The sequence below is a fragment of the Ictalurus punctatus genome, chromosome 6 (genome assembly GCF_001660625.3).
Source record: "Ictalurus punctatus breed USDA103 chromosome 6, Coco_2.0, whole genome shotgun sequence".
NCBI classification, from domain to species: Eukaryota; Metazoa; Chordata; class Actinopteri; order Siluriformes; family Ictaluridae; genus Ictalurus; species Ictalurus punctatus.
Genome location: NC_030421.2, coordinates 16,099,921 through 16,117,339, shown reverse-complemented (window position 1 = coordinate 16,117,339; position 17,419 = coordinate 16,099,921). Strand labels below are relative to the sequence as shown.

Genomic DNA, 17,419 nt, shown 5'->3' with positions numbered 1-17,419 from the left:
ACTCTGTATTTTATTGCTTTTCAAATAGAATTTGTATAAATGAAAAACCCCGCATTCCCTCTTCTTCTGTATTTTCTTTTTGCTGGGGAGAGGTGGAGCTTAGCCTGTCTTTTATCCAGCTGTCAGTGCAGACCAGTGTTACCAACTTAGCGACTTTTCAGACCCCTTTAGCAAGTTTTTTATTTTAATGCACCTATCGACAAATCTAGTGACTTTTTGGACAAACCTTACGACTTTCCAAATGTCAGTAGTACTGTCCTGCAAGCGCGAGGTCTTGATTTCCCGCTGCACTCTCACCTTTCTCTGCCTCTGCTCTGTTCAGTGAGAGGCTGAGAGCCGGAGATTTAGCGATGTCATGGATAACGAGACGCGACCCTTCATCCCAATTTACAGCATTCATATGCGAATGCATAGAAGGCAAGACGAATGGACTGCAACATGTAAAATGGTACACTTTATTACAGCCTAGTTCTCCTGTTCAAAGTAGTTATCGTGTTCAGAAACATTTTTGATCATTCATGATATATAGTTTTATTTTTTTTTTAAAATTTTAAATCATAAAAGTTATGACAAGTAATAAACTACAAAAACACAAAAGAAAAAACTATCCATCTATGTCTATCTATCTATCAAAAAAAGATTATAGATTAGGTGTGTGTGTGTGTGTGTATATATATATATATATATATATATATATATATATATATATATATATATATACACACACATATATTTATAGAATAGATCATTATACCTGGTCTTCTGCAATATTGGGGGGGGGGGGGGGCATGCCACATGATAGGGGAGGCATGGGGGGCTTTCATTACAAAAGGTTGAGAGCCTCTGCTTTAGTCAATCAAGATCCTGTGCAGTGCAATTAAGAAGACTGACAGTGCTGTCTTTGTGATGGACATAAGCATGAGAATCTACACCAGGGTGCATGACCTTTAGAATTCTATACCACCCTACCAAGTCATTCATTATACATAATACACATATGAATACCTCAAATAATGTTGTTCTGGTTTTAATAACTGTAAAATTTGTCATGTATACATTTTGTGAGGAAATTGTCTGACTATTTAGCCAGTTCACAGAGCAGTAAATTTAAATATTTAGTAAAATGGCTTTCATCTGAACACCAAATCTCTGGCTTTCTCTGATCCTTGTGGTTGTATTCTTAATGCTTGAAATGGTCACATCACTTCAATGCTTATGTGCCACAAATGGCTTCTAGGAATCTTCTAGGTATAAATCTGCTCATTCTCCTCTCGCCTGTCTAAGCAGGAGTACTGTTCAACTACATTAACAAAATGAACGTGAACAAAATATGCCATGGTTATGGAAAAGATTAAGGCAATCATGCTGATGAATAAAATGTTAAATTTAGTACACAAATAGTATTGCAGACGTGCAGAAAACGTACCACGCTGAAAAGCAAAACCTTCATTGCATTACTCTTATGTCTGATATCCTGGCAAGGTAGCCAACTATAGTATAGATCAGGAGTATTAAACAGAAAAATTGTGACGTTACCTTTAAATGTGTAAACATAAGTGATTAGTTTATGGTTATAAGCAAGAGGCTATGTTTTGTTTGACAGTACCGTTGCAAGTTACCACTTTTGACTGAAGGCTCGGACTCAACAGATTCAAACAGGCTTGTATTGAATTTGATGTGAAGAGAATGAACTTCTCAGTCCATCCGGTTTCTGTCAGATTTTTTTTGTTTTGTTTTGTTTTGTTTTTTTAAACAATGTTGTCAGTTCATTAATCATTAAAATAGGGTAAATGAAAGGAAAAATCTATGAAATCCTGTGAAAGCTCACCCCTTTCTAAGCAAATATCTTTAGCCATTTAGTTGGTCCCATTGTCCACCATGAGAAACAAGCAAGATTAGCTATAGTTTTAAACAGATGCAAACTTTCCCTGGCACTGCTAACTACACTTAAAAATAACCAACAAATAATTGAAAATTTCATAGAATTTGTAATGGGTTTTGATGGTTATAATGAGAATTGTTTCCTTGTTGGTGGAGAATTGTGGTCCCTGTGGGTCTCTATTGGTAATTTGTTGCCTTCTATCGGTGGCATGTTATGTCAAGTGGATACCATAAAGGACCAATAAAGGTTTTAATAGTTAGCTGATGGTTTGTAATGGTATTTATAGTGGAAAGCATTCAAATTTCTGTGATTACCTAGGCTGATATCAAATTCGTAATACTAGCGTTCTTCATAAGATGTAGCTTAATGTTAATGGTAATTATGTTAGCTAATTTTTTGTAGCTTGCAGGACTAATGTCCTATAGGGATTCTTCCCAGACCATACACAGATAAGGGGAGCCACATTTTGTCATTTGCTATGGATGCAGATTAGTGTTTTGCCCCAGCCTAGTTTTCCAATAAGTCAGGTTCCACTTGCACTCCATAAGCAGGTTCTATTCACTAACTCCCAATCCTGAACACGTGATTCTAATTCTATGGATATGAAGGTGTGATAAATGTAGGGGTGTACTTACTTTCTCCATGTGAATTATTTGGATTTTTTTGTTCATTTAAATTGTGAAAATTACTACAAAATGTCAATTGATGTGTCACGTGTCAAATGTTTGCTTGACCAAATATGTACCCTACCGCCCCCGCCCCCCATAAATAAATAAATAAATAAAATTTTTCATCACTTAGATTTTCCACATGACTGTAAGTGTAAAAGTGAAGTGCCGGTCTTCCGTATCGATACTGTAGGTAGGACCATTTCTATAATTACATAGGACTATTTATTCGAACATTTCCACTCTAGATTGATGCTACACATTTATTTATTTATTTATTTATTTATTTGAACGTTTATTTCTTGAGAAATAGAAGAGAGAGACCCGAACTTGCAAAGAAAGTGCGATATAAAAATCCACCTGCTCGTGGTGAAATTGCACAGGGACAGTTCCACGTTTACCTGCGCGACCTTTAGCTGATGACGCAGGAGCTCATTTGGCGCTATAAAGGCGAGCGCGCGCGTCTCTGTACACATTCACACACAGCTGGAGCTCGCGCTCGGTAGAATCAGGAAACGCGCGCGGCAGCTCAGCTTCTCTCTATTTCTCTTTGTGTAAATAGCCGACAAGCCGCAGGTGAAGCTGGAGGCCAGCGTGCATCTCTCTCCTCAGTATGAGTGCAGCGGAAGAGAGAGACAGGCTCCTCCGTGGAGCGACGAACTGGCTCAAATGTCCCGACACATCTACACTCGACACGGGACAAATGACGGCGCGTCTAAAGCCGTGTTTCAGGTAAAACGCTTTAAACGAGGACAGACTGTATGGAGCCCTGTGTGGGGATGCATCAATTCTATAATACTGCTTTATCTTTACTATTTTGATATTAGGAGTGTTGCGAAGCGTTACAGCGAGATCTCGGGTTCTCAGTTCCATCCAGATGTGCGTTATTCATATTATCTTTGGGAAAAGTTATCTTTTATATCTTTTATAATACAGGTTTATAATATACTGTATATTTTTGGTTATTGTTGATTATGAAAATTTCATAATGCATTGTGTGTGTGTCGTTAAGCTTTATTTCAGAATTCATGAAGCAAGCTGTTTATAGCAGGAAAGACAATAGTTTTCTTCCTGGGTTTAATGTTGAACATTAGTATTCATTCGTCCATTCATTTCTAAATGACTTCATCCATTCCTCCATCCACGCACAGGAAAAAACCCCCAAAACAATAGTACTTAAGTGTAGCTTTCCTTGATGCTCAGTTGGTACTGTCCATCTTCTGTGCTTTTAAAATGTAGCCTATCATTCATCTAGAAACGTGGATATTGTGTAAAATGGACTGAAATCAGTTTTGAAATGAAAGCTTTAAGGATCCACTCTATGCACATTTCTAGGTAGAAGATACCTACTAAAAGCTATGAGAGCAGTGACAAGGAAAGGCACTTTGTTCTGAAAGCGCATCCTTCAGTCTAGCTTGTTGGACTATAATCATGGTTAATAATAAAACGAAATATTTATTCATGTGCGTGTATGTTGTGTAATCTGAGAAGACTGCTTTTGATCACACTGTAAGCAGATGGTCTGAAGGACAGTTTATCCATGTAGAGACGCCGTCCTGGTGGCTTTGTGCCACTGCAGCATCCAAAAACTCCTTGGAGGCGATGTGACACGTTTTCATAAGCTTGCTATTTTCCTCTTTAACACCCTCGATACTCCAAAATACAACGCCTTGATTCCTCTGCATTTGAGCTTTAATGTGTTAACAGAACCTTTAGTAGAAGCAGTATGTGACTTAGCTGCAAAATGTACATAGTGGAAATAATCTTCCTATAAATACTCGGTGTACTTTTCATATTGCTTATGAATATTATGCATAAGCATATTATGACAAAATATATTATTGAGTGGCAGCAGGTTTCAGCAACTTATGGTTTTGCATCAGAATGTAGGGCTGTGTGTGTGCATGTGTGTGTACATGTGTGTGTGAAAGAGGAGGAGGTATGTGTGAAGGTGCCCTTGTTATACCTAAACTAGAGAGTGTGATGAATGGCCTGTGCTCTTGCTGCAGATCAACAGAGGCACCTATTCCCGTCGCAGCCGTCTCAAGAGGTCTGACGGCAGCACTACTTCCACCAGTTTCATCCTCCGTCAGGTAGGAACATTGAGCATGAGAATCCCACTATCTACTAAACATCTACTGAGTATTACATTGTGAGATTTATACCAGTAAGTAAGTTTGCTAGCAGTGACAAAACAAAGAGTGCAAATAATATACATTCAAATAAATAAATAAATAAATAAATAAATATTTTTTGGGTGGGTTCAAATTAGCCTCTGCCTAAGAATTAAATGCGCTTAATCACATTACATATGCCAGCTGAAAATTAATGAAGGGCAGCACCGTGGCAAAACTGCCCCATAGCTCCAGGGTCCAGAGCTGGATTCTGAACTGGAGTTGTTGTCTGTATGGGTTTCCTCTGAGTTTATTACTCGCTTCCTAAAATTTTTCTGGTAGGTGGATTGGCAATGTTAAACTGCCCCAAGTGTGAATGTGCGTGCAGAGTACACAGTGATGTACTAACATGTCATGCAGAATGTATTCCTGCCTTGCTCCCAAAATGTTCCTGGGATAGGTTCTGGATCAACCACAGCCGTGTCCAGGATAAAGTGGATACTGAAGAAGAACGATGGAAAATAAGAATAAAATAATGGCAGGATGATGAAACTGTTACCGAAAAGCTTGTTTTGAGCAGTAATTGCAGGTCATTCATTTTTTAATTGCAGGTCATTAATTTTTTTATGACCATCTTTGTCAGTGACCAGGCTTTATTAGCACAGCATTGAGACTCATAGTAAAACAAACTGTGAATCTTAGAGTAATAACTCGCATATGTATGTATGAAAAATAACAAAGTAGCAGTGCAGTGGGTCAGTAATTGGTGTGTAGGTCATTGTTTTCTTTTTCTACTGAATGTAGCGTAGGATTGTTTGCAGGGTGAGTGCCCTTAAGAAGTGTACTACACTCTTGCTAAAGGATAACACTCAAGCAAATCTTTTAGTAGATTGTTCTTTGGACCTTTGGTGTAATAAAACACAAATGTTAAATAAGAAAACACAAATATTTACCCTTTATTAAGCCATTTAGCTGGGAATAATTTTAGCACTTCCTTTATAGCACAATACTTTAGTCCAAATGAATGCTTGACCTCCACGAAGATGACACTTTTTTTGATGTATTTGAAAATACACTCAGTTGCTTCTTCAGGAGCAGCTGTAAACCCATAGCTTCTACTTTATATATCCCTATTGTATCTCTGTGATATTTCAAGAGCCAAAGATTGGATTCAGAGTTTGATTAGTGTAAAGTGTGGCACAGTCTCAGATGCATTAACACTGGTTAGCGTTTAAACTGGAAGAGGCTGATGGAGTTTGAAGTACTCCTGAGGGAATAATAGCCTTAATGTCTGTGTCAGTTTGTCTAGCTCCAGCAGCCTCTGAGTTCACCATCCCTCATACATCTTTCATGGAAGGCAGGCAGCTTTTAACAGATCTCTATTCGGCTCTTTGACAAATGCAAATGTTCTTGCGTTGTAAAGTCATTATGATATGATGTGCCTACCAGAGTGAACGCATCAGTTGCCATGGGTACAGAAGAAAGGCTACTTGGGATAACAAGGCTACTGTACAGCTGTACATCTTTTTTTTTTTTGTCATTTTCATGTTCTGTTGGTTAATTTGCTTATTTATTCATTTGTACGCTTGTCCTGACTAACTGCTTTATCCTCATCTGGGATAAAGAATTTATTTTTATTTTATATAGGTTACTGCACATCTGTGTAATGCAGGAGTGCGACAGTGCGCATGAAATATTGGTCCCTTTGCGTCTTGAGAACTTCCTTTTTTGAGTAGCTTGCAAGTTTTATTTTAGCAGTGAAGTCAAAACAGTGCCCTCCATCTGCAAACATTAATCATTCGCCTTTGTGGATTGGGTTTTCACTGGGACTCATGGTTTAGTTTTATTTGAACGAGCCTATGGTTGGTACCGGAAAAAATCCTCAAACTACGTGCTAAATGGCACAGCATGTTTAGTCCTTTTTTCTATAAACTTAAGCCCACTCATATAATTGTTACAAAAGAGTTACAAAAGAGTGGCCCCGTGTTGACGCAGATGAATACCTCAGTAAAGGAATATGACTCAGGCACTGAGCTGCAGCCATGGAAACTAGTCAGATCTCCACTGCATGGAACCACAGTCACAACTCCATAATTGACAAGGACAGTTTTTCACAATTTTTAAATCATATCTTGGTCTTGCCTCAAATATTTATTTATTTTTCAATAGGTATTTGTAGGTAACGTTTTATACACAGCATGCTTTAAAACCCAAAACCATTTAATGAAGAAAAAAAAAAAAACTTCAGAAAATACATTGTTTTTACTTCAGTTTTTAATAAATAACTAATTTTAGTCAAAATTCCACAGCTAAATCACTAGGAAATATGTATGTGCTCAGCACTGGGATTTAGACAGCCTAATTGTCTTCTATCATTGGGTCATTAGTGTTAGGTGTTGTCAACATTTAATTTAATAGACATGTGGTAATAAACATAATTATATAGAAATAAATAGGCTAATTTTTTTTAGACTCTGTACGGTTTAATAAAGCTGAAAAGTGACATATATACATGCAAAGAAAGAGTTAAGTGCGCGATTTCATTACTAAGGTGTAATAAACTTTGTTGACCTAACATTATTGGTCATGAGTGACAGTAGTTCATGAGCTGTGCACTACATGAGCTACTGAGCTGTTTTTTATTTAATCTATTTATTATTAATGTTGCTGTATCCTATGAACACCAACCTGAACAGTTCACCAGCAGACTACAGTTAACACTGACGTGGTAACTCTGTCCTTCATGATCTTTATTATGTTGTTTATTAACATCATTTAGTTTTTCATTAGTTCAGTCATGATTCATGATTATTTTCACCGAGCTAATAATATTCCTAATGAATGTATCATCTTAGAGAGTTTTTCCTGGCCACAGTCGCCACCAGCTTGCTCAATAGGGATTAATCCACTCACTTAAAATCTGTATCCTGTGTTTATATATTTCTGTAAATCTGCTTCAAGAGAATATCCATTGTAAAAAGCACAATACAAATAAAATTGAATTGAAAATTTAATTGATTGTTTGATAGTCAGATTTGTCTTGGATTAGGAACACAATTTGTAATAAGAGATTTACAACCCCAATTCCAAAAAAAGTTGGGATGCTGTGCAAAATGTAAATAAATGTAAATAAAAACAGAATGCAATGATTTGCAAATCATTGATTTTATACCCAATCATGTTACTGACCTGTTGCCAATTAACCTAATTAGTTGCAAAATCTTCCTCCAGCTGTTTCTTTTTAGTAACACTTTAATTTCCAGCCTTTTGTTGCCCCGTCCCAACTTTTTTGAGACGTGTTGCGGCCATCAAATTCAAAATTACTTAATTTTTTTCTTAAAATGGTACATTTACTCAGTTTAAACATTTTATATGTTTTCTATGTTCGATTGTGAATAATGGGATTATGAGATTTGCAAATCATTGCATTCTGTTTTTATTGACATTTTACACAGCGTCCCAACTTTGTTGGAATTGGGGTTGTAGGCTTTAACTAGCAAAAAGAGGGATATGCTTACAAAGTTCAAAATATGATGAAATGCATGAAAGTGTGGAACCGAAAGCAGTTTTATATATATTAGAGCTGCAACAACTAATCGATAAAATCGATAATAATCGATTATGAAAATCGTTGTCAACGAATCTCATTATCGATTAGTTGGTCTGTGCGTGGCGCAGGGGAGCTTTACTCATTACGTTACTTCTGTTCAGAAAACGCCTCGGAGAGTAAACACTAAAGTTGTGTCCCAAATAAAGTACTATACACTTACACTCTGCATTCTGCACTACCGTCTAGTGTGTGGATTTTAGAAAGGTAATATCATCTCAAATATATCACTAGCGTTTTTTTTTACTAACCTGATTCATAAGCCACGACGGCACATGAGGTCATACGCATGCTAGCATTAGCAGACACCCAGAGTCACCGATAATGACTTTCTACAGTTTACTTTCTGTCAGCATTACCTTTTATTCCCAACATGACCTCAGTCCTCATCAGATGGAGGTGAAATCATCACGAGACTGAGGAAGAAAGTGTGTAACCTCCAAGTCCTCTAAGGCAGGGAGGCATTTTAAACACCGCGGAAATCAAACTGATGCACAAAGACAAAGTTATGTTTATATCCAAAATGCTCCACTGTGTGTAAGGGGCAGGGGAAACTAGTGCAAGCTACTCAAAACGTTTAGTTTAATTTCAGTTTATTGTCATTATATGCTGTATTTGCATGCTTGCAGTGTAACTTCTGTCGTTTATTATAATGGAAGTGACCTGTTTGTAATGAGGCCGCGTTGGACAAGTAAAATAATATTCCAAAAGGCAGTGAGTAACAGAAACCACAAGGTGCAGTGAAAGTGAGTTTTTATTATTAATGTAGGACTGTAGTTTAATTGGGTGCTTTTTGTGCATCCATAAACATAATGCATAAATACTATACAATAAATTATATATATATGTATATATATATATATATATATATATATATATATATATATATATATATATATAAATGCACCTCCAGGATTGGGGGTTGAGTCTCGCCTCCATCCTGTATGTGTGGAGTTTGCATGTTCTCCACATGCTTCCTCTGGGTACTCCGGTTTCCTCCCCCAGTCCAAGGACATGCGTTGTAGGCTGATTGGCATTTCCAAATTGTCTGTAGTGTATGAATGGGTGTGTAAATAAGTGTGTAGTTGTGCCCTGCGATGAGTTGGCAACCCATCCAGGGTGTCCCCCACCATCTCCTTTGAAATACAATATTACAATGGCACATATAAACAGGAGGATACAAATTTTCTAAGTTTATATCAGCCAATGCTGAGAGCACTTAGATCAAATTGAGATTATTGGCAAGGTCACATATGATGATCAGCCATAACTTTAAAACCACCTGCCTGATATTGTGCAGGTCCCCCTCTGACCCGTCAAGGCAAGGACTCCACAAGACCTCTGAAGGTGTGCTGTGGTATCTGGTACCAAGATATTAGCAGCAGATCTTTGAAGTCCTGTAAGTTGTGAGCTGGGGTCTCCATGGATTAGACTTATTTGTCCAGCACATCCCACAGATGCTCGATTTGATTGAGATCTGGTGAATTTGGAGGCCAAGTCAACACCTTGAACTCTTTGTCATGTTCCTCAAACCATTCCTGAACAATTTTTGCAGTGTGGCAGGACATATTATCCTGTTGAAAGAGCCCACTGCCATTAGGGAATACCGTTGCCATGAAGGAGTGTACTTGGTTAGCAACAATGTTTAGGTAAGTGGTACGTGTCAAAATAACATTCACATGAGTGCCAGGATGCAAGGTTTTCGAGTAGAACATTGCCCAGGCAAGTCTCTGCCGGCTTGCCTTCTTCTCATAGTGCATCCTGGTGCCATCTCTTCCCCAGGTAAGTGATGCATGCGCGTCCACATGATGTGATTCATCAGACCAGGCCACCTTCTTCCATTTCTCCGTGGTCCAGTTCTGATGCTCACGTGCCCATTGTAGGCATTGTAGGCAGTAGACAGACCGGTTTGCAGCTATGCAGCCCCATGCACAGCAAACTGTGATGCACTGTGTATTCTGACACCTTTCTATCATAGTCAACATGAACCTCAGCAACTTTCAGCAACATTTGTGCTACAGTAGCTCTTCTGTGGGATCGGACCAGATGAGCTAGCTTTCGCTCCCTACGTGCATCAGTGAGCTTTGGGCACCCATGACCCTGTTGCTGATTCACCGGTTGTCTTTCCTTGGACCACTTTTGGTAGGTACTAAACACTGGAACTGCGGTTTTGGAGATGCTCTGACCCAGTCATCTAGCCATCACAATTTGGCCCTTGTCAAAGTCGCTCAGATCCTTATACTTGCCCATTTTCCCTCCTTTAAACCAGTGGTTCTCAAGCTTTTTCAGTGTGAGACCCCCCTTGTGTAGGGTGCATCCCTTTGTGGCCCCCTAGAGTCATAAAATTTTTACAATTTCATTTTTTTCACGCTAGGTTTTCCTGTATTAACTTTCTCAATTAAGAGACTACGTCCTCTATCTAAAAGTTTATCCATTTTAAATACTCTTAGGTTTGTTTGTTTTTTCCAAAATATTTTTATTGAGAAAGAAAACATACTTCCTGTCACATAGCAACAATACCATTCTCATTTTTCATTATAGTTACATATACACACATACATACATACATACATACAGACAAAGTGTAGGAAAGAAAAAGAAATCAAAGAGTACAATCAATCAAACATGATTGTATGAGTCCAAGACGAGCACAGGAAGTGGTAGACTGTATCCTACCTATATAGTCTTAGGTTTTATCAACGTGTGGCTAACAGTACACTAGTATATCAATGGAAGTCTGTGTTTGGTGTGTGTCTTAGTGTGCTGTGTATAATTTATTTAATCGATTAATATTTCTCATTTTTATGTACTTCATGGTTCAATAATTGATGATCCCAATTTACATACAGGTAAAATAAAAATAAAAATAAGTAATGTTGTAGAATTTCTATGCGGCCCCCCTGGCACCATCTGGCCCCCAGTTTGAGAACCACTGCTTTAAACACATCAACTTCAACATGCTGCCTAATATATCCCACCCCATGACAGGTGCCATTGTAACGAGATAATCAATGTTATTCACTTAACCTGTCAGTGGTTTGTATGTTATGGCTGATTGGTGTGTAATGTAATGTTTATTTGTTTTATTGTTCAGCTTATTCAAATGCAAATTAATTTTACAACCGCTTATTTTTCATGGCTATGATTTGTTAATATGCCCAAGCAGCAGAAGAAACAAGTATAAAGTAAATTCTTATAGTAAGTAAATACTTACTAATACTATATGTAGATAACTTAACTCATCACTTTATTGTAAATCACAGTCTATTTTGATCGACAAGTGTTGTACGTAGATGTGCTATATAGCTTAAAGGGTCACAGCAGTTTTTAGACTGACTTGAAGTTTCATTTTAAGTAAAGTACAGTCTTACTAAATATATGGCTAATACTCATAATATCTCTGAAATATTCTTTTTTTTTTTTTTTTGATTCAGTATATGTAGCAACTTTACTTTATGTCCAGTTTAGTCCAAAACATATATCAAAACAGTATGGTAGTGTAAAAAACAACAACTTTTTTATTCTATTATTTATATCTATTTTATTCTATCTACTTAATGCACATATAATGGACTTCAAAATGTAAAAATAAAATAAAATGAAGAACACTATATTTTCGTATTGTCAGCAGCAGAGCTCCAACAAAGCAGTTATGCTGAAGTTTAATGCAGTTCAGGTTAAATTTGATCCACCAGTGTTTAAGGGGTGAAAAAACCCTTCTCCCCTTATCAGAATAGACAATCTTGGACTATTGCACTTTCTCTGTTGAACATTAGAGGGCTGTTGTGTTCCACTGTCTTCATTCCCTCCAGAGTGTGATGCAGTAATTATCAGCAGTAGATCCCAGTAGATTATTTGGTCATAATTATATGATATGAATGTAACCTACCATTACATCACTAGATTAAATGATGAATACGAATACAAAATGATGAATATAGTGCTCCCTACACACACATACACAAATACTTCTGGTTTGTAATTTATTCATATACTGTAGGGTATACTCTATATTACTGTAGGGTATATTCTATTCATATACTGTAGGGTATATTCTATTCATATACTGTAGGATATATTCTATTCATATACTGTAGGGTATATTCTATTCATATACTGTAGGGTATATTCTATATTACTGTAGGGTATATTCTATTCATATACTGTAGGGTATATTATATGTTACTATGTCTGTAGGACAGATATTATATCATCACTCTACACAAAGGGACAATAAAATTCTACACAAAGCAGTGGTATTAGCAGCTACACAGAAAAATGGTTAATTATTAAGCTTTAATTTTATTTTTCACGTATCTCCAAGAAGCTACAGATTTTAATTAATAGTACTAATGTTGGTTGGAAAAAAAAATTCTGCTTTTGAGAAAATGAATTTTTTTGAGGTGTGACCTCACATCATATCTCAGCAAGACCCTGAGACTTCGAATATAAAGAAAAGCTGGGAGTGCCAAGAAGAGGGAGGAGAGAGCAGGCAAAAAAATAGAAAGGGTGTGGGGGAAAATACAGGAAATAGGCCCCAGTGGTTTAAGAGAGGATGGTTAGAGACCCATTCCCTCCTCTATCCCTATTATTCACCATCAAGGGAAGAGAGACCACTTGGCCAATGTGACTGGAGTTGGTGCCAGCCAATCAGCAGCTAACACCCCCTTCCTCCCCCTGCATTGTCATCAGCCTGTGATTTGAGAAAAGCTCCACTCTCCTGCACTGTATGTGCAACGCTGATAAAATGTGAGGTCTCTGCTGCCTCTTGGGAGATACTCTTTGCCTTATATGATGTGAAGGATCAGACCTGATGCTCATGAAAACATCTGCGTGAGAGCAGGTTTTGGAAAGAAGACTGATACCACCGTATTTCTGGCATCCTTGTTCTGGCGGTCTTTCTGCTGGGACGGGGATTGCACCCGCCCATTAACCTTTCGAATAAGAAACACTTTTGGGGATATCAGACCTCCATGTATGACAATTTGTACCTGCATGGGTTTGAAGACTCGGAGGCGGTAAGTAAGAGGGAGACACATGGGTCTGTATGTACCATGGTGTTTGCATGTAGGTGAGCTCCATGTTCAGAGTGTTTGGTGGCTTTATATAAATATCAATCAACACATACATACACAAAGGTAGCTGAAGATATGCAGCATCTAGATATAGCTGTACTGAGTGGACAGCGGAACAAGACTTGTGTGTTTTGTGAGTGTGTGTCAGTGACACCTGCTCATTTTCTCCATGAAATGCATTCTCTCTTCCTTGGAAGCTGTGTGTAATGAGGGACCTGGGGGAGGGCAGTGAAACAGCAGCCTGTTATTCCATGTCACTGAACAGCCACTCACTACACAGCATGTCTGGTGTGGTTTCTGCGTTACGGAGTGGATTTTCAAGGCTATCACTCACATTGGTGCCTTCAACCAAGTATGTTTTTTAAATACGGAGTTCATTTAAAGGAGCAATGTTTTACACATTGTACCAATCTTTTTCATTCACCGTAAGCTTGAAAAGAGAAATGACAGAGAAAGCCACTTATCAAATATGAGACTATAAGATTCCTTCCTGCAGGGCTTGTGCTTATGGTTTAGCTAGTGTACTCTGATCGTATTTTATATCTGTGAGCAAGTTTTGGTGCTATTTTACTTCAAGGGTTAACCCTGAAAAATATTTTTGTGAACAGCAAACAAGAAAAACACTTCCTTTCATGCAAAGCTAACCAATTTGGTAGTTTCATTGACAAACAACATTTACCACATGCCCACAATTCATTTAGACCTTTTCACTGACTGCAGGTTTGCCTTCTTATCATTAGATAGTGACACCAAGCTAAAAGAAGCACATCCAGTCTGACTCATCGACTCTACTGATAGCTCCTTGAAGTTTTGTCTGTGGGATGGACTTTCAATTCTTTCATGAAGTGATACATTTGTGAAGTTTCCTGGATTTTGGTCACTGAGGCATATATACACTATATGGCCACTATAGATACCTGACTATCACACTCGTATATGGTTCTTCCCCAAACTGTTGCCATAATGTTGGTAGTACACAATTGTCTAGGATGTCTTCATATGCTGTAGTATTACAGTTTCCTTTCACTGGAACTAAAGGGGCTCAAACATGTTCCAGCATAACAATGCCTCTGTTCACAAAGCAAGGTCCTTGAATACATGGTTTGCCAAGTCAAGTGGCCTGAACAGAACCCTGACCTCAACCCCACTGAACACCTTTGGGATGAACTGGAATGCTGACTACGCACCAGCCCTTCTTGGTCGATGTCAGTGCTTGACCTCACTAATGCTCTTGTGGCTGAATGAGCACAAATACTCACAGCCACGCTCCAAAATCTAGTGGAAAGCCTTCCCAGAAGTGGGGTTGTGGGGGAGGGGGGACTAAATGTGGAACAGGTTGTTCAAAAAGCACATCTGTTCTTGTTGGGTGTAATTGCTTAGGTGTCCACAAACCTTTGGCCATATAGTGTAGCATAAAAACCATAAACTGTAGGTAAGTACAAGAGGCTGCAGGCTTTGGTGCCACGGTGATGTGTAAAACTTCAAGAATGGTACATCAAGAATGATAAATGTCAGTGTCAAGTTCTCTTCTTAGAGGATGCCACAAACAGTCATATGTCATTTGTTTGTATACATCATCACAACTAAAGTGGTGCGAAGTGAGACGTCTGCCAATTTTGTTTAAAAAATGAAAATTAAAAACTGTGTTATCTTGAATCAAAACATGGCTGCCATTTGGTCATATGTTTCTTCCCAATCTGACCTACCTAATATAAGACATGACAGATTTTGTGGGGAAAATGTGCTGTTTTCACGTATAACAGCACAGCTAGACAGCTTTTCAACCAGTCAGACTGCATAGTCAGAACTAACTGCTGTATAGCATTAAGACTTCTTTTGGAAAAGATGTACAGAATCTAATTAGTAAATTTATAAAGTAGGTACAGTTTAGCTGCCAGCTGGTGTCTAGCCAATCTTATCATAGCCCCATGCTCTGTTAATCACTAATTGTGCCTGCTTTTCTTTTCTCTTCTGTTGTGGACTAAAAGCATAAAATGCAACTGAGCAGCAAATCCCTTACAAATCTCTATTCCTTACATTATTTTTCATGTGGCCATGATAATGCTCTTTAATCTCTGTTCTGACATCAAAGCCTAAAGTAGTTGTAATTAATTATACTATTATACCATTTCAGTAGTACAGTGAGGGAAAAAAGTATTTGATCCCCTGCTGATTTTGTCCGTTTGCCCACTGACAAAGAAATGATCCGTCTATAATTTTAATGGTAGATTTATTTGAACAGTGAGAGACAGAATAACAACAAAAAAATCCAGAAAAACGCACGTCAAAAATGTTATAAATTGATTTGCATTTTAATGAGGGAAATAAGTATTTGACCCCTCTGCAAAACATGACTTAGTACTTGGTTTATAAACCCTTGTTGGCAATCACAGACGTCAGACGATTCTTGTAGTTGGCCACCAGGTTTGCACACATCTCAGGAGGGATTTTGTCCCACTCCTCTTTGCAGATCATCTCCAAGTCATTAAGGTTTCGAGGCTGACATTTGGCAACTCGAACCTTCAGCTCCCAGCACAGATTTTCTATGGGATTTAGGTCTGGAGACTGCCTAGGTCACTCCAGGACCTTAATGTGCTTCTTCTTGAGCCACTCCTTTGTTGCCTTGGCCGTGTGTTTTGGGTCATTGTCATGCTGGAATGCCCATCCATGACCCATTTTCAATGCCCTGTCTGAGGGAAGGAGGTTTTCACCCAAGATTTGACGGTACATGGCCCCGTCCATCGTCCCTTTGATGCGGTGAAGTTGTCCTGTCCCCTTAGCAGAAAAACACCCCCAAAGCATAATGTTTCCACCTCCATGTTTGACAGTGGGGATGGTGTTCCAGGGGTCATAGGCAACATTCCTCCTCCTCCAAACACGGTGAGTTGAGTTGATGCCAAAGAGCTCCATTTTGGTCTCATCTGACCTCAACACTTTCACCCAGTTGTCCTCTGAATCATTCAGATGTTCATTGACAAACTTCAGATGGGCATGTATATGTGCTTTCTTGAGCAGCAGACCTTGCGCGTGCTGCAGGATTTCAGTCCTTCACGGCGTAGTGTGTTACCAATTGTTTTCTTGGTGACTATGGTCCCAGCTGCCTTGAGATCATTGACAAGATCCTCCCGTGTAGTTCTGGGCTGATTCCTCACTGTTCTCATGATCAATGCAACTCCACGAGGTGAGATCTTGCATGGAGCCCCAGGCCGAGGGAGATCGACAGTTCTTTTGTGCTTCTTCCATTTGCGAATAATCGCACCAACTGTTGTCCCCTTCTCACCAAGCTGCTTGGCAATGGTCTTGTAGCCCATTCCAGACTTGTGTAGGTCTACAGTCTTGTCCCTGACATCCTTGGGGAGCTCTTTGGTCTTGGCCATGGTGGAGAGTTTGGAATCTGATTGATTGATTGCTTCAGTGGACAGGTGTCTTTTATACAGGTAACAAACTGATATTAGGAGCACTCCCTTTAAGAGTGTGCTCCTAATCTCAGCTCGTAACCTGTATAAAAGACACCTGGGAGCCAGAAATCTTTCTGACTGAGAGGGGGTCAAATACTTTTTTCCCTCATTAAAATGCAAATTAATTTATAAAATTTTTGACATGCGTTTTTCTGGATTTTTTTGTTGTTATTCTGTCTCTCAGTGTTCAAATACAACTACCATTAAAATTATAGACTGATCATTTCTTTGTCAGTGGGCAAACGTACAAAATCAGCAGGGGATCAAATACTTTTTTCCCTCACTGTAGAAAAGGAGCAGATGATGCTCTCTTTTCATTTCTTTTACAGAAAGAGACCAAAATATTCACGTTTCATTACTGGAATGTATGAACATTTCAGTCTCAATCTGAAGCACATTACACATACCATGCTACGTAATGAATAACATACTGATCATGATGTTAAAACATTTGTAAAAATGTACAGTCAATGCTACAGATTTATCTCTTTCCCTTTTGAAGTCGTGGTAGATTCAAAGAAAGGTGGGGCAAAGATCCAGGCATGTAGTGGACACTAAGTGCTTCTAGTACTGGCTCTCACACTGATATCAGGTTTGGGACAGAGCGATGCCCCA

The 17,419-nt window shown here is 38.5% G+C and overlaps 1 protein-coding gene across 2 annotated transcripts in view; it reads left to right on the top strand.

Annotated features, from left to right (window-relative positions):
- Nucleotides 1–2,879: 2,879 nt before the first annotated feature.
- cacnb4a (calcium channel, voltage-dependent, beta 4a subunit) overlaps nt 2,880–17,419 on the top strand; it is a 37,994-nt gene continuing 23,454 nt past the window's right edge. The window contains exons 1-2 of one of the 2 annotated variants that reach the window (XM_017469310.3): nt 2,880–3,282; nt 4,560–4,643. In XM_017469310.3, the coding sequence (XP_017324799.1) occupies nt 3,220–3,282; nt 4,560–4,643 (147 nt within the window). In that variant the 5' untranslated portion in view covers nt 2,880–3,219. Of the gene's footprint in view, nt 3,283–4,559; nt 4,644–12,983; nt 13,290–17,419 lie in introns of those variants that run through there. The other variant, XM_017469312.3, reaches the window with a different exon arrangement.